We start from the raw sequence: 21,104 nt of genomic DNA, 5'->3' as shown, positions 1-21,104 counted from the left end.
GGGAGCCAGAGGGAGCAGAGAAGGGCGAGAGGGAGCAGAAGGAAACTCACAGCCCCTCGGACAAGTCTCTTCCAGCCCACTTGTGTGTTTTTCCTCTCAGGGGAGAGCCTCGCCCAGAAGGCCCAGCACACACCTGGCCACCGGCTTAGAGCCTCTGCTTATTTCAAGTGAGTAAGTGAGACTTGATCACGCCGGAGAGACCGTCTCCAGGGAAGGTGGGCTGAGGGGAGGTGGCTCTCTGCCCGGGCACACGACAGTGTGGGCTGCCTTACAGCCCACGTCGTCCAAGTGCCCTCTGGAAGCCCCCGAGCCCCGAGGGGAGCCACCAGATGGGCTCCTGCCTCGAGGATACACAGTACCTGCACGTTACGGTTGAGGCTGAGGGCCGGCATGAAGACCCCCTCCACGTGGCTGAAGGCGGTGGGGCCTTGCTGCTGCCCGTTGATGAAGAAGGTCAGAGTGTGCTTATTCAGGTCCAGGAGCACGCCAACAGTGGCCCCCTTGCACACGCCACCTTCCGTCCTGGGAAGAGAAGCCCCAGGAAGCCCCATCACCAACCACACCCAGCTTGGGATGGAGGTGATGGCTCTGAGTCACTTAAAGGATGCTCGGAATATCCTCCCCGACACACAGCCCCCCTGGCCATGCAGGGAGCTCTTCTTCTGGGCTATGAGACTTTTCCTGAAGCGCACTCACCAGTTAAGGGCCACACAGGAAGGCCTTACCCCTCATGTTTGCTTCCTTACCCTGGGGGAACCAGCTTATTCTGTCCCGTTTACCCTCACAGTCCCTGAGACTTGAACCCCCAGGGAGTTTTCGGGTTTTGATGAGCAGGTCCCACTTAGAAACCTGGAGTGGGGAAGGAAGGCTCCTTTATCTGCCAAGGAAAGGAACGAACTTGGTGCCCTAGACAGCTTTAACCCGTGAGAAGTTGAGAGCCACAAAGAGACAGACAGCCAGGCCTCCAGGAGATTTCAGAAGGTCCATGGGGCTTCAGCTCATCTCAGAAACGGCCCAGACACCTGCGACCAAGTCCCCTGTTGGAGTCGCCATCCTGTGGGCGCCAGCGGTGGAGCCTGAGGCTAAGTTGTGACGCTCCGATAAGCATCCCTGATCCCACATTTGGCCACGGTGGGAGTTCACATCCGCTCTGCGAGAAGCATCGGTGAGCTGCACTGTGCTGCGGGGGCCCTGGCCGACCTGCCTCCTCTCCGTGTTAGAAGCAGGTCCACCAGACGCCCTTCCCTGAGCTGAGGGCTGAAGTCTCTACCCCCAGCTCAGAGGCTCCACGCTGACAAAAAAACCCATTTTTACCCTCTTCCTGATGGGGCACAAGCTCACCAGCTGCAGGCAGGGCAGAGAGCAAGGTCATGAGGAAGGTCGTGGGAAAAACCTGGGGCGCTGACTGGAAAAGGGCTTCCCAAGAGGGCAGGTTCCCCCAGGGTGTGCTGAGCCCAGGGTGGAGAAAAGGAACTGGAGCCGGCCCCTGGTGCTATTCAGACACTGACCACCGGGTGGCGGTAGAGACCGGTCCGAGGCTCTGCCCTGGGGCGGTGCAGGGCTCCGCTATCGCAACCCCCTACCCAGGGTCCCACCTGCTCCCCAACCCCAGAGAGAAGCGGAGGCGGGACTCTGGCGGGGCTCTGACAGCGCCTCAAGGTAGTGCTGTGACTTGGGACACTTGTTTAACCCAAACCCTTCCTAGAATCTGTAAAAGGACTTTTGTATACTGGTGAGAACTGAATGAGATACTGTAAGCCTCAGGCGCCATGTATACAAATGGCTAACAGACACATGAAAAAAGTTCATTGTCACTAGCCATGAGATTCAAACCAAAACCACAGGGAGGTACCACCTTACGCCAGTTAGAATGGCCAAAATTAACAAGGCAAGAAGCAACATGTGTTGGAGGGGATGTGGAGAAAGGGGAATTCTATTACACTGTTGGTGGGAATGCAAGTTGGTGCAGCCGCTTTGGAGAACAGTGTGGAGATTCCTCAGGAAATTAAAAATAGAACTTCCCTATGACCCCGCAATTACACTCCTGGGTATTTACCCCGAAGATACAGATGTAGTGAAAAGAAGGGCCATCTGTTCCCCAGTGTTCATAGCAGCAATGGCCACAGATGCCAAACTGTGGAAAGAAACAAGATGCCCTTCAACGGACAAATGCATAAGGAAGATGTGATCCATATACACTATGGAATATTACGCCTCCATCAGAAAGGATGAATACCCAACTTTTGTATCAACATGGACGGGACTGGAGGAGATTATGCTGAGTGAAATCAGTCAAGCAGAGAGTCAATTATCATATGGTTTCACTTACTTGCGGAGCATAAGGAATAACATGGAGGACATTAGGAGAAGGGAAGGAGAAGTGAGTTGGGGGAAATCGGAGAGGAAGATGAACCATGAGAGACTGTGGACTCTGAGAAACAAACTGAGGGTTTTGGAGGGGCGGTGGGTGGGAGGTTGGGTGAGCCTGGTGGTGGGTATTAAGGAGGGCACGTATTGCATGGAGCACCGAGTGTGGTGCATAAACAATCTTGAACACTGAATAAATAAAATAAAATAAAAAGTGCTTCCTGTTATTCCTCCTGTGGGCAGTGTATCTGGGCCCTGCTTGGTTTAAGCAGGTAGAGACAGAGCTGGGGGGTCTGGACCCGGCCCCTCTGTGGTTTTTGAATAGGCAGCTGGCTAATGGCACCTGCTCCCGTTGCAGAGACCTGGTCACAGCCTCGAGGGCGCCGGCTGCGCGGGGACTTGGGCCCCAGCTAACAGTGCATAAAGGAAAGGGGAGCAGAACTGGGAAGGGAAGGACAGCCTAGGGGCCTGGCAAAACCTGGTTGTGGGGTTTGCTGAGTGTCCCATAAAGCCACGTGCCCTGGGGCTGCTCTAGTCTCTGCGGCAGGCTCTGCAGGCAAACACTCACTTCCACAGGGACACTGGACGGCCAAGTAGCTGCAACACCTCTCCCCTCCGACCTCCCGCCGATGCCTGACCTCGGGGATGGCTGCAGGGACGCGCTGCTGGCAGGGCCCTCGCCCCTGCATGCCCCACCACGGCGCACCTGTTGGTGTGGGAGTTGCAGTGCATGAACCAGCTGCGGTTGTTGTCCACGTACATAGCCCAGGCCTTGTCGTCCTTGCCCAGCATCATGTCCTTGACCACGCTGGCCCGGGCCACGCCGAATGCGGGGTCCGGGTGGTTGTCGTACCGGTCCACGTGCAGCTCCCAGTAGTGCACGCCCTTGGAGAAAGCTGCCGTACCCAGCACCACCCGGTCGTCGTAGCTGCTACACGTGGCCGTCTGGTTGTCATTGGATAAAATGATGTCCCGGTGCCCAGAGTTGGGGTCAAAGGTGAACCAGGCCACTGGAGAGGAGGGAAGCAGAGTCAGGGATGGAAATCTCTAGCGGTCTCTACCCTGGGCTCAGAGAAAGCCTCATTTGCATCTCTCAGAAAGTTGGCATCCTGTGTTGAATGTTCTTCCCTGTAGGAGTAACACCTGGGCACACATGTACACACACACACACACACTCTCTCTGTCTCTCTCTCTCTCAGATCTGTGTTCATCCAGCGTCTCAATCCCATGAGCCCAACCTTGCCAAGGAATGCAGACATTCGGGCGTCAGAGCCCAGACCTAAATGCATCTTGTGCAGTCGGGTCTTGGACACTGTTCCCTTATGCTCCACACGGTTTTAAGTTAAAGACGGTGGGTGTGGGATATGACATCCAGACAAGTGAAGCGATGTAACCAAAGTCACCAAGCTCCATCTTCCTGTTCCGCAGCCCATCGAGTGGCCTCCTCCATTCTCCAAGCCCTCAAACTGGGGGAAATGAGGCACTTGCTCTAAGATTACGACCACAGTGCATGGGGCAAGAACCGCTGCTCTCCAGGCTAGGGGGCCCCCGAGGGCAGAGAGCTGGTGACCTCTTCATGATTTCTAAAATGAGCCTGCGGGCTGCACCACTTTCAGAAAAGCATCTCCAGTTGTGCCTTTGACGAGAGCATCTGCTGCTGCCCTCTCTCCCCTCCGTCCTTGGGAGACTAACCAGGCGTGTCACATTTCCCTCAGGGCACCCAGAGGATACGCTGGGATACACGATGACAATAAACAGGACTGGCACCATGCCAGAACACTGCAGCTGAAGCTGGGGCATGTCTGGGTGAGTGGGAAGGACGCTTTTTGGAACATGTTCTTTATTTAAGTCATCACTCCCTGCTAAGGACTCAGATGACCAAAATCCCGTGAATGCCCATGCGCTCTCGTTGCCAGAGACCTGAAAGGTTGCGGTGAGGTGTGTAAAGCCTCAGATCTGGGCTCTCACACTAGGTATTCAAGGGATCATCATGCCCAGGGACCAGTGGCCTTTTCTCCAGGACCGCTTACCCATTCTCAGCCCCTGGATCACCCTGAGCTTCTCAGTTGCTTGTTCCCCTTCCCAGTCCAGCAAGTGGGGTGAAGAACCGGCTCTTTTTTGGTGGCTTGTCGGGGGAGGGGACGTGCAGGCAAGGGGCCACAGTGAGCAGGGCAGGGATGGAGCCAGAGGAGACACACACTTCCGCTGCTACATTCCCTCCATCCCTCCATTCCTCTGTCCTACGCAGCTGAGTGTTCCCACCTGTTCTCCTTCTGAAGCTTGTCCCCAGTGCCTGAATCTGGTCCTACCCTGAGCCCTGAGTGCTTACCATCAGACGTCTGCAGGACGACAGTTTTACTGTAAGGCCCGACGCCAGAGGAGTTGAACGCCTTGACCCTGGCGTTGTAGGTGCTGTTGAAATGCAGACCGTCGATGGTGCACAGGGTCTCTTTGCCAACATACACTTCCTAAAAGACAGCCAAGAGTACTCAGGAGATGCCTCGGTTAGTGGGAACATTTCTCTTAGCGACATACTGACATTCAAAGAGCTAGTGCCCCCACAGAGCTCTTGAATCAGAGGAATTTGGATGAGGGCTGCAGGGTCGCAGACCGTGTCCAAGTCGAGCACAGAGTCTGACCCCTGGCCGGCCAGCCCCTCTGCCTGTGTGGAGCGGAGGTGTGAGGGGGTCCTAGGGAGGCAGGGAGGGACAGCGGGTCTGCAGCCAGCCGGCATGGTGCCTGAGGATGTCCTGGCCCTGTTGAGGCTAGCCAGTCAGACAGGACTCCCCAAGGGGGTGGAGGTACAGAAACCTCACTTCCTCCTTGGTTGGAGCAAGAGAAGATTTTTGGGTTTTTCTGGGAATTTAAGCTAGGAAACATGTGCTAGGCATCTAACTAGACTAAATCACCAATATTTTTAGAAGAAGGGTCAGTACATTCAATGGGAAGAAGCGGACAGCAGAAGCGTGTGAACAAGCACAGGTGGGTTCAAGTTGATTTGGACTGAAAGGGGCATTGCACGCCCCCTCCCCGTCTTTTGCCACCCCTCCCCCCAGAACTGCGTTGCTCACAGCCTCCTGAGAGGGTGACACATTTCTGAACGGGACCCCAAAGAGCCTTCAGTAGGGACTTACTTTGTTCCCCATTCACTTCAAACTCACCTTTGTCCACCTAACTTCCCCCAATGCACAGCCTGGCCCTCCTCCTGTGCCACTGTTTCTACTTTGTCTGAACATATTTCCTATCTGATTGTTTAGGGGGTTGGCGCTCCCTTTGTTATTCCAACTTATTAATAATAATCGCTGTATGCAATGCTCTGTATCAGGCATTTTAATCCTCACACAATCCTTGAAAGGTGTTATTGGTTTTTTTAAATATTTTATATATGAGGAGACACAGACAAGGTAGGAAACCTGCCCAGCATCAGAGTGAACCACTGTGGAAGCCAGGGTTCAAGTCCAGGCCTATCTGCATTCAAAGCCAACACTCTCCCTCCTATAACGTGTGACTCCTCATCAATTCTAGCCCCTGTATCTAGCTTTCGTTATTGGTCATGTCTCACAGCAGAGAGGCCATCAGTATTTGTGGCTGCTTCTTTGCACAGCCTAAAACAGTCTTCTCTTCCCATTTCAGAAACAGGGGCTCTTTTCCCTATTTCCGGTCTAGGAGCTCTTTCCGGTCTTTGCTCCTTTGCACAGCCAGACCTCTGAGGTTCTGAGCCCAGTGAGTGATCTGCTGCCATTCCTTGCTGACCCGACCTCTGTTCCCCTCTTCCCTAAAATGCCCAGAGCCACAGGGGACCCAACAATTCCCAAGGGAATGCTGTAGTTCTTTCCCCAAGTCTTATGTTCTTGTAAGGCGACCTTTCAAACAAACAAACAAACAAAATGAAACAACAAATGCTTAAATTCCTTTGAGAGAAACAAAAGGAGTATTGGTCTTCGGCAAGACTTGTTAGATGGCACAGCTCCCCAGGACAGAACAACTATGGTGGTGGCACTGGTTTGCTCTAGTGTGTCTTAGTGTCCTCAGAAGGAAAAGGGGCAACTCTCAGAAGACTCAGAGTTTGTGCTCCCTGGTCTCCTGCCCACAAAGCACCTTGGCAGTGACCTGAGCTTCACTGTGTGAAATCTCAAGGTAGAGCTCTATTAGGGGTTCTGGGCTGGGGTCTCTACCAGATGGGGGAGTAGACCATCTCCGGCTCACAAAGAGCCTTTATTAACCCCATGATATTTCATCACAGGGAACATGAGCATAGGTCATTCCAACCCAACCACCGTTTACCAAGTGTCTGTCTGTACACGCAGAGCACTTCGCCAGGTAGAACAATCCATGAGGCAGACAGAGCAGGGAGTCACAGGAAATTGAGGGAGTGGGGACCTGCGCGAATGGGGGTATCTGGGAGGACATGGAATAACAGGTAGGACTACACTGGTGGGGTGAACTGGGAAGTTAATCCACGCAGGTGACAGCTTCTCTGAGCTCCTCCTTGGCCTCAGACCTGTGTCAGTCTTCACAGGAAAGCTGTCCTAAATTTTTTGTGGCTGCCGCCTCTGCCTGCGGGGGCTGCCCAGACCTAGCCCTTGTTGGAATGGCACCAGCTCCCAAGGGTCCAGACCCACCAGCCCTCTGCTTTTGGGCCAGTGCCCTCTGGGGGCAGCATTGGAGTTGAGGGCAGCCCCACAGGCTAGTCCAGAGACCTCAGAGTTAGGAACCCTCCAAACAAGCAGCAGGGCCTCACCCGGAACTGGCCCCCGTCGCCGTCGTCCAGCTCCAGGATGTAGCCGTCCACAGGGCTGTGGGTGAAGGGTGGCATCCTCCAGGCCAGCGTGACGCTGTTGTTGTGGGTACAGCACTTCTCTAGCTGTAGCAGGGGGCTGGGCGGCACTGTGACAGGAACCACTGGTTCAGTGCCCAGATCCCTCGCAGGGCACTGGACACTTGTGTCGACTCTCCTCCCCCAAGGCAGCAGCCCCCAGGCCTCAGAAAGAATGGTGGCCACCCTGCAGTCCCTCCCAACCTCTCGTAGGCACACCTCAGCCCCGGGAGTCTCTGTCTCAAAGCTGGTGGGGGCGAGGGCAAGCACAGGTGACTGGTGACCGCATATTCCCAGCATGTCCTGGAGTCGGGTTGGGGGATGGGAAAGGCATGGTAGAGGCCTCTGCGCCTCTTGTGTCTGGAGCCCTAAGGAAGGGCTGACCTCTTCCCCATGTGCCCACTGAGAACCCCTGGTTTTGATTCTCAGATCCACAAGGGACCCACGAGGGATTCCCACAGACCCAGGTTCCACATGTCCCCGCATGCCTCCTGGCCACGCAAAGGCCTGTGTGGACCCTCTCTGTGGGGCCAACGGGCGGCTTATACTGCAGCTTGGGAAGGTGCCCTTGTGGTGGGGGGGCATGCAGAATTTGAAGACACATTTAAACATCTGGCCCAGAGACACATTTAAACGTTAAAGGCCCAGGGATCCAGATGCGGGAGGGAGAGGCAACCTGGAGTAGCCAACAGCCAACCCCTGGAATTAGGGATGTGAATCAAATGTATCCTAAGTTCCATCATGGTAAGATTGGGAGAAAGTGTTTATATTCTAGCTTTGTTCAGGCTCAAGAGATTTTAGAGATAAATCCAGTCCACACCAACAGCTGCCAAAGGGAAAATCACAACACCGGATTTCTAAACACCAGAGATTTCGGTTTGGCTCCTGTGATTTGGACCGTCTTCCAAGTGGCACTGGTAGTTTAGCTGGGTGCAGCCCTGTCTTGTTTACAGACTTGGTCTCAGGGCTGGCTGAGAGGAGCCAACTCCCCGGGCCTCAGTTTACAAGCATGGAGGGGTCCTCTCTCGGTCCTAGGCTCTGCTGTTGCCTCTCCCAGTTCCCGTGTGAACCCACCACCCAATCCCAGAGCAGCATCTGAGCCTTGGGAGCGGCTCCAAGTCTCCTCCTTTCTCACCGCCCTTTCCAGGCCCACCCCTTCTTCTGCCGCACCTCCCTACACTCTGCCAGGCTCCCCGTTCCTCCGTACAACATCCCATTCGCAGGCGGCATTTCCAAACTTTGCCTGAGGTGCAAACCGAGTGTGGGAGTGGGCACGGAGATGTGCAAGACACTTGTATCGTCCTTAGTGTAAAAATGGCCCCATATTTTGCAGGTAAGGATTTCCTGACCTCATAGATTCTGTGGGAGCGGCACCCTGTCCTTTGATATTTTGGTTTTAAAAAACCAAACAGCTTTATGGCCTCTCTGGAATGTACCTTTGATGTCCCCGGAGAGAGAGCCTTTGGAATAGGACTCTGGCTTTGGTTCTGGCCATTACTTGCTAATCTTGCGACATGGTGCAAGTCACACAATATTTGACCCTTGGCCTGTGTCTCCCATGGCTCTCCTCCACCTCCTAGCACCCTCCGTCTTACTCATTCTGCTCTCACCTCTGACCTTTCTGCTCTTCTTGGAACCCAGAAAACGGACTCCTGCCTCAGGACCTTTGCATTTGCCATCCCTCTGCCATCTGGAATATTCTTCTCCTGTACTGCGTCTCTCTCCATTGGACATTGTATGATATATTTGGGTACTGTCTATTTCCTTTTCTAGAATATCAGCTCAATCTTACGAAGGAGTTTGTTGACTTGTCCAAAGCTGTGTCCTACACCTAGAATAGCGACTGACACATGGCACACTCACTAAGTGTCTGAATAAATAACGAATCCTCTTTTACAAATGGGAAAACTGAGGCTCAGACTGGGGTGCTCCCCACCCTAGGCCACCCAGCTAGTGGGTGGCTGAGCTGGGACTTGAACCTGGGCCTGTGACTTTGGCATCCCCTCCTCTCCCCCTCTGCTCCCTCTGCCTGTCACCAGTGACACTGAGCTGCCCCTCAGAGTGGATGCCTCTTCTGAAAGAAGCGTGGCCTGAACTGGGCCAACCACGGCTCACCCCTACATTTCATCTGGATGAAGTCCAGCTGGTGGATGGCCTGCAGCAGCGGCTCGCTGTCCAAGGTCAAGTCGAACTCTGCAGACACTTTTGGCTCGAGGGCACCTTTGACCCACTGCTCCTGAGACACCTGGACACGCTTGATCAGAGCATCTGAGATCTTGAAGGGGAGCACAGAGTGTAGGGTTTTGATTTGCAAAGGAAAAATCATGCAGTAAGTGGTGGGAAAGGAGGAGGGGCTTGGTGTCTGTGGCTTGGGGACAGGGAAGGGGCTGCGCTGGCCATGGGCTCTCAGGCCACAGTGGAGAAGATAGGATCCCTGCCAGCATGACACTGGGCAAATAAAAATGCACTGTTACCATTTGAATCGTATTCTGAAAAAGCGATCATCGACATGTGAAGAAGAACTTGCTGTTGAAAGATATCAGGCCAAGCCGTTTTGGGAAGCCAATGATACTTTTTTTAAATATGCAAAAGCCTTCTTCACTGTACTGCTTTTGTTAGATCTAGTACTTTGCAAAGTGAAACATAAAAGTGATTTGTTCCAGGGTCTGAAGGAAGTGCTTCCTATAGCCCCAGAATGTTGAAGCTCATTCTCCACAGAATGTTCTCTCCAAGCTGCTCTGTTTCAAAGTCCCCATCAAGCCCCCAGCTCTGCTCTCCTCTGCTGGAAAGTCCTGCTCATTCTGACACTTGCACGTGCCCCTGAGGAGCCATGATCCCGTGTGCCCTTTCTGGGGATTAGCCAAAGGGATTCATCATTTTCCCCGCAGACAGAGGACTGAGCCACCATCTGAATCACTGTCATGTTCTTGAGAGATGCTCGTGGCCCTGAGTCAGCCTGGCTGTTGGGGGGATGCCGCAGCAAGGCTGCATGGGCTCTGTGGGCAGTGGCCATCCGTCTATATCTGCCCATTGAGATAACGGGCCATGAGGATTCTGCTAACTCACTTCCTCCATTACAGTCTTTCCAGCTTGTCTGGCAAAGACTGTCCTCTCCCATTTGTGGGGAAAATGTTGAGCAGGGGTCTCTGGAAGCCAAAGAATAAACTCATAACATTCTGGCCCTAGAAATGATGACATCTGACTCCCTCTTTTAACAACGACCCAGAACCATGGTCACGGCTAGTGAGAGTCAGAGCCAAGATGAGAACCTGGGTCTTCCGGAATCTCTGAGCAAAGGAGTATCTGCTCAATTCACTGGAAGGGATTCTCCCCAAACTTCAGCTGTTTGGGGAGTGGTGGCGGACCTGGAGGTGGGAAGCCAAGCCTGTCTCTGTTCTCCGAGCCCAGCCTCACCTGCAGGAAGCCGGAGGGGTCGTTCTCCTTGATCACCTCCAGGCAGTACTCCATCAGCCCCGTCGACTGGCGCAGCTTCAAAGTGCAGTGGTTGATCTGGTCCCAGACCATCTGCGATGAAAAGGACCCCCAGTAATCATTTCTTCAGAGGAGGAAGAGCCAGGCTGTAGTGGGGGTTGGAGAAGTCGCACGGAGAAAGCCCTGGGAGAGGGGACCACCTTGTGTCCTCTCCTCTGGGTGCTGGCTCCTGAGCTCCATGGGCCCTCTCTCATGGGGGATAAATGGACTCACTTCCCAACAAGCTGACCCAATGCCCAACAGAATGAACTCTGTTCCTGAGCTCTGGATAGCCGAGAAAGTACACAGTCTGAAACTGCCTGTGGAACCAGTGACCAACTTCTTGTCTTTCTTCTCTCTTGTTGGTGGTCATGGATAATTGGATCGGTTCAGCTGCTTCACTTGAACACACAGACCATCCCCAACACTCCTTCCTTCTTTCCTTGAAGTATTGTTTCCTAATTCATTTGGGAAATATCTACAAAATAGGTTGAACACCCCCCCCCGCCGCCAAGACAATGAAGCAGTCCTCCAACGATGCAGAGTGTTCGTGAACCTGCTCACACCAGGAGCCCAGTGTCTTGTGAGGGGGACACTGGTCATATTATTACTGCTCGTTACTGAGGGTGTGAGATATTAGAGAGGGCCTGAAGAAGATGGCAGAGCTGATGACCTGAGCAAAGCATCACTGGTCCCTTCTGCTCTACAAGGTGAGAAGCAGAGTCCCTTAGACAAACAACAGGACCTCAGAGAAGATGAGAGAGGGTACTTCTGACCTGAGCAGGAGTCAGGGCACCCGAATGCAGCTTTGCAGGGAGAGCATGGCTTTGGGGAAAGTCACGTGAGTGTGAGCAGGTGCGGGGTCAGCTTGTTCATTCCCTCTTCGCCTCATTCATTCATTCGTTCATTCATCCATTCTTTCACTCACCTAATACTGACCCAGCACCTACTGGGTGCATCCGCACGTGCGGTGCAGAGGCTGTGAGGAGGGCCAGGTTGTCATCACCCAGGTACCTACCTTCAGCTTGTGCTCCCTCTCTTTGGTGACCTTGGTGAGCAGCTTGGCTTTCTGCCGAGTTAAAGCGTCGACCAGAGCGTCACATTGAGCAACCAGGCAGGCTTCATAGTCCAGTCCGTTCTCCTGCGGGAGGCAGAGAGCTTTAGGGAGAAGACACGCAGAATTGTGCCCAGAGCAAGACACAGAGAAGTATTTCAGAGAAGTTCTTGGCAGAGACATCTGTAACATTATTACACTGGAAACAATGTTAATGTGAGTCAGGGCAGGGGTACTACGAATCTTGGCACATAGTTCAAACCTTGTTCATTGGAGCCGAGCCGTGCAAAATGTTCATGAAAGACTGGAAAGGGGAAAAAGGGAGGCTGTAAGTGAAAGTACAGCACAATTCCACACCGTGTGCACGCACACATACGGCACAATTCCACACCGCTTGCACGCACACGTACGGCACAATTCCACACTGCTTGCACGCACATGTGTGTCAGTCACGAGGAACCTATCAAAAGCATGAAGCAGTCACCTACGGTGAGGAGATGATGGTGAACTACTCCTTAGTCCTGTCTATTGTTCTCTACGTTCCAAAATTTGTACAATATATACTTTCGCTTTCTGTAATCGGAAGACGGGAAAACGACCCCCAATACAGAGCTCTGGCTGCAGGATCTGTCTCCGTCTTAGGATCCTTCGAGGTCTCTGAGACCAGCACAGATTCTGACCTCGCGCGGTGACCTGCGCTGCGGCTCTCACTCCCCGCACCCCACAGTGTGGCTGTGTTGGCACATACGGCCTTTAGAGAGCTGCTTAAACTAAAAGGCAGTCACGAGTGTGGACCTAATCTAAGATTAAGAACGCAGTGCCCTGGGTCTCCCCTCTCCGTGCAAACAAAGAAATACCTTCCGAGTTCCTCAAAGCTGTGAACAGGCCCTCCACGCATGCGCACTCACGTACCGCAGGCGCATGCGCATCCACAGCCACGTAGAGCGCACGCATGCGCACTCTTGCCCACGGGCCGCTGTGGCCGGGGACGGTGCTTGCGTGACCTGTGCTCGGCTCCATGTGTGACCCAGCGTGGGTGCTCCGCACACGCACGGATTTCGTAAGTGACACAGCAATATTTTGCGGCTACGCGGTAGGACAGTTAAACCCTCTATGTTCCTCACCGACCACATGCTCGCCGCAGGGACCGTCCCTTCCCCCTTGCCGCCTGCGTCCTGTCCTGCCCGCCCGGCCCGGGGCTGGGCTCGGCTCACCTGGATCTGCTGCAGGATGTTCTTCAGCTGGACCAGAAACTCTTTTGCTTCCTTCGCCTTATCCGAAACCCCGTTTAAGGCCTGGGACAGTTGGGCCTAAAAAGATACCACGTGTTGAAAAGGAGAGTGAGGGGTGGCGCTTCCGGCGAAACTTGCGCGTGGGCGAGGGGCCGGGGCAGCCCGAGGGGCCGGGGCCACCCGCGAGCCCGCGTTCCTCGTGCGGGTGGAGAGGCTCCTGAGTCGTGGCCCTAAACACTGCTTATTCCTCCGGCAACGGTGGACACATGTGACTGACCCACCCTCTCCTGTCTGGACCCCAGAGCTGCAGGGAGGTATGGAGCGTTCGGCTCGTCGGTTGAGGCTGGCCGGCCTGCCGTAGACGTTCGCGGAACCGGGACGGCAAGGCACACTGAGCCTCTCCTTCCGTGGCCGTTCTGTGTCTCGTCGGTCGGACCTGGGGCGGTTGTGTAAGGACATCCCAGGTCCCAGGCTACCCCACCGCTATTCAGTCGCCTTTTTGCCTGGGGTGGGGGTGGGCAGGGAAGAAGCCTGAAGGCCCTAGAAATGGGCTGGAGCCATCTGCCCTGGGAACCCTAAGGCCTCGTCTAGAAGTGGGAAACCGGCTCTGCGGCAGTCCCCTTATCACCTTTGGGACCCCTCACCTCACAGAGAGGGGTGTGGACAGATGGGGCCCAGAGGTGGAACTGCCAGCCCAGATGCAATCTTTTTTTTTTTTTTTTTTTTTAAAGATTATTTCTTTATTTGACAGAGAGAGTGAGAGAGAGACACAGCGAGAGAGAACACAAGCAGGGGGAGGGGGAGTGAGAGGCGGAGAAGCAGCCTTTCTTCGGAGGGAGGAGCCTGAAGCTGGGATCATGACCAGAGCCAAAGGCAGATGCTTAATGACTGAGCCACCCAGATGAAATGTAAGGCCTTTAGCATCAGGCTTCTTTTTAACAAAATGCACACACATACACCATCGAATTTGCCTTCAAACCTAGCTGTCACAGAGACTGATGACCTTGATTGTTAAGCATATTAACCACGAGTCACATTGTTCTGATTAAAAAGCTAAAGATGGGCAGAAAGGCCAGGGTCATATCTTTGCACCTCCCTTGCTTTCTTGAGGTCTTTGCTCAAATGTCACCTGATCAGCGAGGCCTTTCCTGATGATCCTATAAAAAAGCTTTTTTCCTTTGCTGTGGTTTGTTCTTCATAACGTTCATCACCCCTCCACACAGCTTTGTTTACTGGCTGTCTCCCCTCACTCGAATGTAAGCCCCTTAGCACAGGGAACTTGCCTGGTTTGCTCACATCTAGAAGGAGCCCTTGGTGCATGGTATCATTGCGTGGATACTTGTGGAATGAATCAATGAACAGGATCTTTAGACCATACCAAGATCCTCCAAGTGTGGTTTCTGGACCAGCAGCCTCAGGGGCACCTGTCACCTGGGGTTTGTTTGAAATGCAACTTCTCTGGCCCCATCCCCGGGCTTGCTGATCAGAAACTGGAAGGGAAGGGCCATGATCCTGTCTTTTATGAAACCCTCAAAGGGGATCTAATGTACTTTGAGGTCCACTGAACTGTACAGACAGCCTGCCTGAGCATCTCTGAGGACTAGTCAGTGAGGCCATGGAGTGGAGGAGATGACTCAGGGAGACATGTGGAAAGAGAAGCAGGGGGCCTCAGATGTAGGGACCACCAACACTCAAGGTGAGGTCAAGGTGAGATTTGGGCTCAGTCCTGCTCGGAGGAGCTTCTGCATTCTCCACTGCCTTCCCCATCCCTACCCCTGCCCCAAGTGGCTTAGGCTCCTCCCCCCACGGCTCACCCAGGGTATGCCCTTTTCTTTCTTTCTTTCCTTTTTTTAGTTTAAATTTTAGGTAGTGAACAGAGAGTGCAATATTGTTTTTTGGAGTAAAATTCGGTGATTCCTCGTTTACGTACAACACCCAGTGCTCATCACAATACACACCCTCCTTAATCCCCATCCCGAGTGTGTGCCCTTCTCTGCTGCAAGGATTGATGCACAGAGATGAGCCAATGAGACTTACAGGGATGAGAAAAGAGTTCTGTCCGCTCTGTCCAATTCGGCAGCTGGCAGCCCCCAGCCATGGGTGGTACTGAGCACTGAAAGGCCACGAATGTAACTGAGGAGCCTCATTTTACATTTTATTTAGTGCAAGCTTCAAGCCCCCCAGGTGGCCCCTCACTACTGTTCTGGACCAGCCAGGTCTCTCCACCCGGCCTGGGAGGGGCACAGGTCCCAGGACGACTCAGCTCATTCCCAGATAGCTGCACCCACAAAGGAGACAGAGAAGTCAGCATCATTCATGGGCCCCCATAGGATCTTTAACAGGGATTTTATTTATTTTCTATTTTATTTATTTATTTATTTATTTTAAAGATTTTATTTATTTGACAGAGATCATAAGTAGGCAGAGAGGCAGGCAGAGAGAAGAGGAAGCAGGCTTCCTGCTGAGCAGAGTCCTGTGATGCCAGGACCCTGGGATCATGACCTGAGCTGAAGGCAGAGATATTAATCAACTGAGCCACCCAGGCACCCCTATTTTTTATTTTTAAATTTTTAAAGATTTTATTTATTTATTTATTTGACAGAGAGACACAGCAAGAGAGGGAACACAAACACAGGGAGTGGGAGAGGGAGAAGCAGGCTTCCCACCAAGCAGGGAGCCTGATGTGGGTCTCAGTCCCAGGACCCTGGGATCACGACCTGAACCATGGGTGGATGCTTAATGACTGAGCCACTCAGGTGCCCCTATTTTTTTATTTTTTAGAAAAAATTTATTTATTTACTTGAGAGAGAGAGAAAGAGATTGCATGAGAGTGGGCGGAGGGGCAGAGGGAGAGGTACTCTCCAGCATACTCCCCACTGAACGCAGAGCCAGTTGAGGGCATCAGTCTCCTGACTCTGAGACCATGACCTGAGCTGGAATCAAGAGTTGGACCCTTAACCGACTGAGCCACCCAGGCGCCCCAACAACAAGTCTTTTTAATTGAAGTTTATCAGTGTCTAGAAAAGTGTAGCACTTCCTTCCCCGTTCCAGTCTCCCAAAGCGTGGGGCCCACAGGGGCTTCACCAGCTCCTTCCCCAGGGAGGGGCCCATCTCCCGTGAACCAATATAGTCCTTGATGCTGGGGAGCTTGTCTTTTGTCTTTGTCTTTTGTCTAGCCAGTGGTGCCACCACAAAGTTGGGGCTCAGAAAATGCTCATTGGCTGATTAAGAAAAGCAGAGTGATGGCCTGATAGGAGGTACATGCTAACGTAGGACAGGCCCTGCCAGCTCCGTCATTACTGCTCTCACCCTTTGCCAGTGAGAAGCCCTGAGAGGCTGCCTCAGTGAGGGCTGTCCACCCTCCAGCTGGCCCTTGGCACCAGCTCCACTCTGTCCCTGCTCTGGCCAGCCAGTGCCAGCCTCCCAGCAGCCTAACCCACCGCAGGGCCCGTCCACCTGCTTCCTCCTTGGCAAGTAGACCAAGGAGCCTGGCAGGGAGCCCAAGAACAGAGTGGTTTTGAAGGACACCAGTGACCTCAGGCCAGTATCCAGCTCAAAAGGGAATAATCTCACAGCCCATAGACACTGCTGCCAGGCCCACCAGCCTTGCTGTCTTATCTTTCCTGCCCTTTTTTCTCAATGTCCTCTGGAGGGGCTACCTGAGCGTAAACCGGCCCAGGGCCCAGTAGTGTGGAAGAACCTCTGATGACAATATGAGTGCCAGGGTCAGGGGTGGGCATTAGGGGATGCCCTATAAGCACACACTTGTACTTGTCTTGACCCTGATTGTTCCATGTGTGAAATGGGCACAAGTCACTTCTATACCTCTACTTCTGCAGGGGACAGCGTTATGGAAGCTGGACCTGGGTGTTCTAGTGGAAAAAGAGCAAAGGTTTTTGGGGTGAATGTGGAGATCATTTCTTAAGAGGCAAGTGGTTTATTTGTTGGCTGTGTATTAAGGATTTACAACATATTGTATTTTGTTTCCTTTTTTTGTTTTTTTAAGACGTGCTTCTCCTTTTCCATGGGGACTGTTTGGAGTACTAGTAGTGGACACTGAAAATTGTCCCTTTCTGGTCTGAGAGAAGAGCCTGTGGTCTGAGAAATGAGAATGGATTGTGTTGTCTCTTCATATGGGGACTATACCAAACTCTTGAAAAGAGAGGAAATACCTGGACAGAAGATGAGTGTTTTTTATGACTGAATGGATTTGGAAAGTATTTTAATTCCAGGATGGTTAACAGCCAATGTTCTATTAGTTTTAGGTGTACAATATAGTGATTCATGGCTGAATGGGTTTTCTTTCTTTTTTTTTAAGTAAGCTCCATGCTCGGTGTGGAGCCCAATGTGGGGCTCAAACTCACAACTCTGAGACCAAGACTTGAGTTGAAATCAAGAGTCGGAAAGCCAACTGACAGAGCCACCCATGTACCCCATGATTGAATGGTTTTAATCTGAATTGAAAAGTTGCATTTTATCCTATTCTTTTAAGGTTAGAATTACATTCCTGAAAAGCCTGTGCATACAGACAGCTTAATATAAGCATTTCCTAGCTGGGTCAGAGCAATAGCCTGTCTGGCCCAGCATCACATCTTAAGCAGCAGTTCTCCAAGGAGCAGCTTCTGGGAACACAGGGCCCACGTCTTCTATTCTGGATGGTGGCACAGGGCCTTATAACGCACAAGGCACAAGGACTCTGGGCTAGTATGGTTCAAATCCTGGCTCTGTCACTGGGTAGCTGGGTCATCTTCATCTCTTTGTTCTACACTGTCCTCCCCTGTAAGATCGGAAGGATGGTCGTAACACCTCCCTCCAAAGATGTCTCATGATTATGCTTTGTAATGTAACCCAAGCATTTCCGAAATCCTCTTTAATTGTTCAACCTGGGCCTATTATATATGAATTGTTGCTGACTGAAGGTTTGTGTTCCCCCAGAATCCATATGTTGAGGCCTAAGTCCCCAATGTGACAATATCTGGACATGGGCCTTTGGGAAGTAACTAGGTCATGAGCTGGAGCTCCCATGATGGCATTCATGTTCTCAGAGGGACAGACAGGAGAAATCTTACTCCCTCTCTCTTCTTGCACATGTACCAAGGAAAGGCCATGTAAGGACACAGTCGGGGGGTGGCCGGCCATCCGTCGGCAAGGCAGGAGGAGAGGTCTCCGTGGGAACCGTCTCAGCCAGCACCTGGATTTTGGACTCACAGCCTCCAGAATAGGAAGAGATGAATCTGTTGTTGAAGCCTTTTGTTTAGCAGCCTGAACAGCCGAAGGCATGCATTTATCTAAATTGCGTAACTGCGGATGCCTGGATAGCTCAGTCGGTTAGGTGTCTGACTCTTGATTTCAGCTTGGGTCTTGGTCTCAGGGTCCTGGGATGGAGCCCCACATCAGGCTCCTTGCTCAGGGAGTCTGCTTCTCCCTCTCTGTTTGCCCCTCACCCCTGCTTATTTTTTTTTCTCTCTCTCCCTCTCTCTCTCTCAGATAAATACATAGCATCTTTAACTGGGATCTATTAAAGTTAGGGTTCAAATGGCCTCAGAGATAATTCTCCTGTTTGTTATGGTGTCTGTGCATGGGCTCCTAAACTGCTTCCTTTCCAACCTGGTCTTTGTTGTCTCATATCCAGTTACCTGGCAGGAGGGCAGGAGGTTAGAACCAAGGATCTAGACATGGCTCATTCCAGCCTCTCATTTCACACAGGGAGAAACCGAGCTTCCAGTAAAAGGCGACTGTAAAGGAGTGCACACATGGATTAGCGCATACCTTTAGATGGTAGAAAGTGGCATGTCTTACACACAGTGGACGTTTACTGAATGTTGCCCAAGGTCATACTGATTACTAGAAGCCATTCTTGTTTGAATGTAAAAGCTCTAGAAACTAGATGCCCCTCTCAAGGACGTATCGTCCAAGGGCTTGAAGAGGTTGGAGGAATAAGACCCATGTTATTATTTTTTAAAAAGATTTTATTTATCTATTATTTCTTTATTCACTTATTTATTTATGTAGAGAGCACAAGCAGGGGAAGAGGCAGAGGCAGAGGGAGAGAGACAATTTCAAGCAGACTCCGCACTGAGCACTGAGCCCAACACGGAGTTAGATCCCATGATTCTGAGATCATGACCTGAGCAGAAATCAAGAGTCAGACACTTAACGTGCCCCCAGACCCATCTTATCACGACATCTAATTGTGTGCATGTAACATCATCACAAATTTGAAGAACATTTTCCCCATGAGCTAGGGGATCCTTCCTTTTAGCACTGTAGACCCCACTGCTAAATGAGAAAAGGTAAGGCCCCCAGAAGAATTATTAGTGCCCAACTACTGGGGTGTAAGGTGGGCCTTTGAGTTCAGTGCTGCTCACATGCAATGATGGGGGCAAAGTCTGATTACATGCTGAAGATCACCACTTAAAGGTCATGCCAGAAAACTGAATCCCGCATATCCAAGTAACCTCCTGACCATTGTCTCTCAAATGCACCTCTGACCATGTCATTTCCCTTCCCACCTACATTCTCTACCCTGCACTGAGTCAAGGTCCAGCCCTTGGCTCAATACCCAAGGCTCTGGATGTTGTTTCCCTGTAGCATCACCTCCCAGGGCTGCCCATGTGGTTCCCCACCTTTGGTCAAACTGAGCTCTGCCACCCCTGAGCTTCTGTCCTCCCCACCTAGGCTCCTGCTGTGCCCTCTGTCTCATAAGCTCTCTCGCTCACATTTTGCTTGCTGTTGCCTGCTAATATCCCATCCATCTGTAAAGACCCTTTCCAAATGCCACCTCCCTCTGAAGATTTTGCTACCCTCCCCAAATGAAGTATGCCCTTTGATCTCAAACAGGGCCAGCTTCTAGGACATAGCCTTTGAGATGCATGGCCCAGAAGTGCCTTAGCTTTCCTGTTCTGTTGGCTGATGCCTGAAAAGCTTGTTCTGTGCCTGTTGTGTGGGCAGTACCATCTCTTGCACCTAGAATGTGCTGCATGAATATCTGTGTCAGTGAGTTGATTTTGTTCTAGATTTTGTCTGACTAGCTCCCTTGAGCTATGCAAGATTCAATTCTCCCACATGCTGGGCATAATTAAAATGGCCATGTGGCCACTCTGAACCCACCGTTTGGTTTCTAGGGCACAGAGCCCCATATGGTACTGGGCACTGGTGGTCTGATCCTACCCTGCTGATTGAGATGGTTTTCATGACTTCTGGGTATTAACTCTTCTACTACTGACCCACCAGATGTCATCATACTAGGTGGGACATACTGATGCCCTTCTATGCCTGGCTTCTGCTTGAAGATGAAGCGTTCTTCCACCTTACCTTGCTCACTCCCTTTTCTGAGTGACCTGTCAACAGCTGGGGAAGCCCTGTCCCATAGCAGCATCCCCTCTCCAGCTGTCAGAGAGCAGCTCTGTTTCCCAGTCTCCTCCAAAACTAGCCACAGGCTTTAAGAGCTTAGTAGCCAAACAAACAAAATTGTCCTAGTGGTCAGCCTGAATTGAGGCTTAGAAACCCAGTGGTGGGCCTTAACTATTAAAACAGATGTAGGGACAGAGCCAGAGATTGGAAAACCTAGCACTCCTCTCCCAGGGTACAACTCATAGGGACAGGCAAGGGCATGGAGGTCCTGGGAGACGGGAGAGCTTGACCCACACAGGGTGCTAAGATGGGCTAGGTCATAGAGACTTTGTTCCACAGGGTGTGAAGGATTGCTGCCAAGGAGTCAGGACCCTTAGCTAGAAGTCTGCTTAGGGGAAGATTAGACCAGTATTTTCTGTGAGGGGAGCAAGGCTGGGTGTCAGGCCTCTTCTGTGTCTACTGTGGGTCACAGGCTAAGGGGACCCCTGCAACCGCCCCCCCCCCACCAGTAGCAGAAAATATCTTTGGTTTACTTTACTAGGCAGCTTCTTTCCAGAGGATGTGGCCCAGATTTGTAGGGGGATCCCCTGAAGCAAGACAGCATAGAGGATATGCTCTGTCCCCACTGACCAAATCCTGTGTTTCTGGCCATTGGGCCACTAGGAGGAGACATGGTATTTGAATGGGGCTCTAGATATTGATCCAGTGCTCTGTTCTGTGATCATCCAAACCTGAAACCTCTAGATGGAGGCTGCTGCCATGACCGTGTCCGCACTGAAGAACTGTATCTGTGAAGACTCCACTCCCCCTT

General features: G+C 52.1%; 1 protein-coding gene across 2 annotated transcripts in view; it reads right to left on the bottom strand.

Moving 5' to 3' along the window:
- TRIM67 (tripartite motif containing 67) overlaps nucleotides 1–21,104 on the bottom strand; it is a 44,719-nt gene that overhangs the window by 6,523 nt on the left and 17,092 nt on the right. The window contains exons 2-9 of one of the 2 annotated variants that reach the window (XM_004776013.3): nucleotides 12,923–13,018; nucleotides 11,673–11,795; nucleotides 10,598–10,708; nucleotides 9,299–9,458; nucleotides 7,109–7,254; nucleotides 4,697–4,835; nucleotides 3,074–3,377; nucleotides 360–522 (exon numbers count right to left, since the gene is read on the bottom strand). In XM_004776013.3, the coding sequence (XP_004776070.1) occupies nucleotides 360–522; nucleotides 3,074–3,377; nucleotides 4,697–4,835; nucleotides 7,109–7,254; nucleotides 9,299–9,458; nucleotides 10,598–10,708; nucleotides 11,673–11,795; nucleotides 12,923–13,018 (1,242 nt within the window). The remainder of the gene's footprint in view (nucleotides 1–359; nucleotides 523–3,073; nucleotides 3,378–4,696; nucleotides 4,836–7,108; nucleotides 7,255–9,298; nucleotides 9,459–10,597; nucleotides 10,709–11,672; nucleotides 11,796–12,922; nucleotides 13,019–21,104) is intronic. The other variant, XM_004776014.3, reaches the window with a different exon arrangement.

Source organism: Mustela putorius, unplaced genomic scaffold (assembly GCF_011764305.1).
Source record: "Mustela putorius furo isolate JIRA1106 unplaced genomic scaffold, ASM1176430v1.1 tig00001075_pilon_pilon_pilon, whole genome shotgun sequence".
In the NCBI taxonomy this organism is placed as follows: Eukaryota; Metazoa; Chordata; class Mammalia; order Carnivora; family Mustelidae; genus Mustela; species Mustela putorius.
The sequence above is the reverse complement of the archived record's forward strand: the minus strand, read 5'-3'. Positions and strand labels throughout refer to the sequence as shown.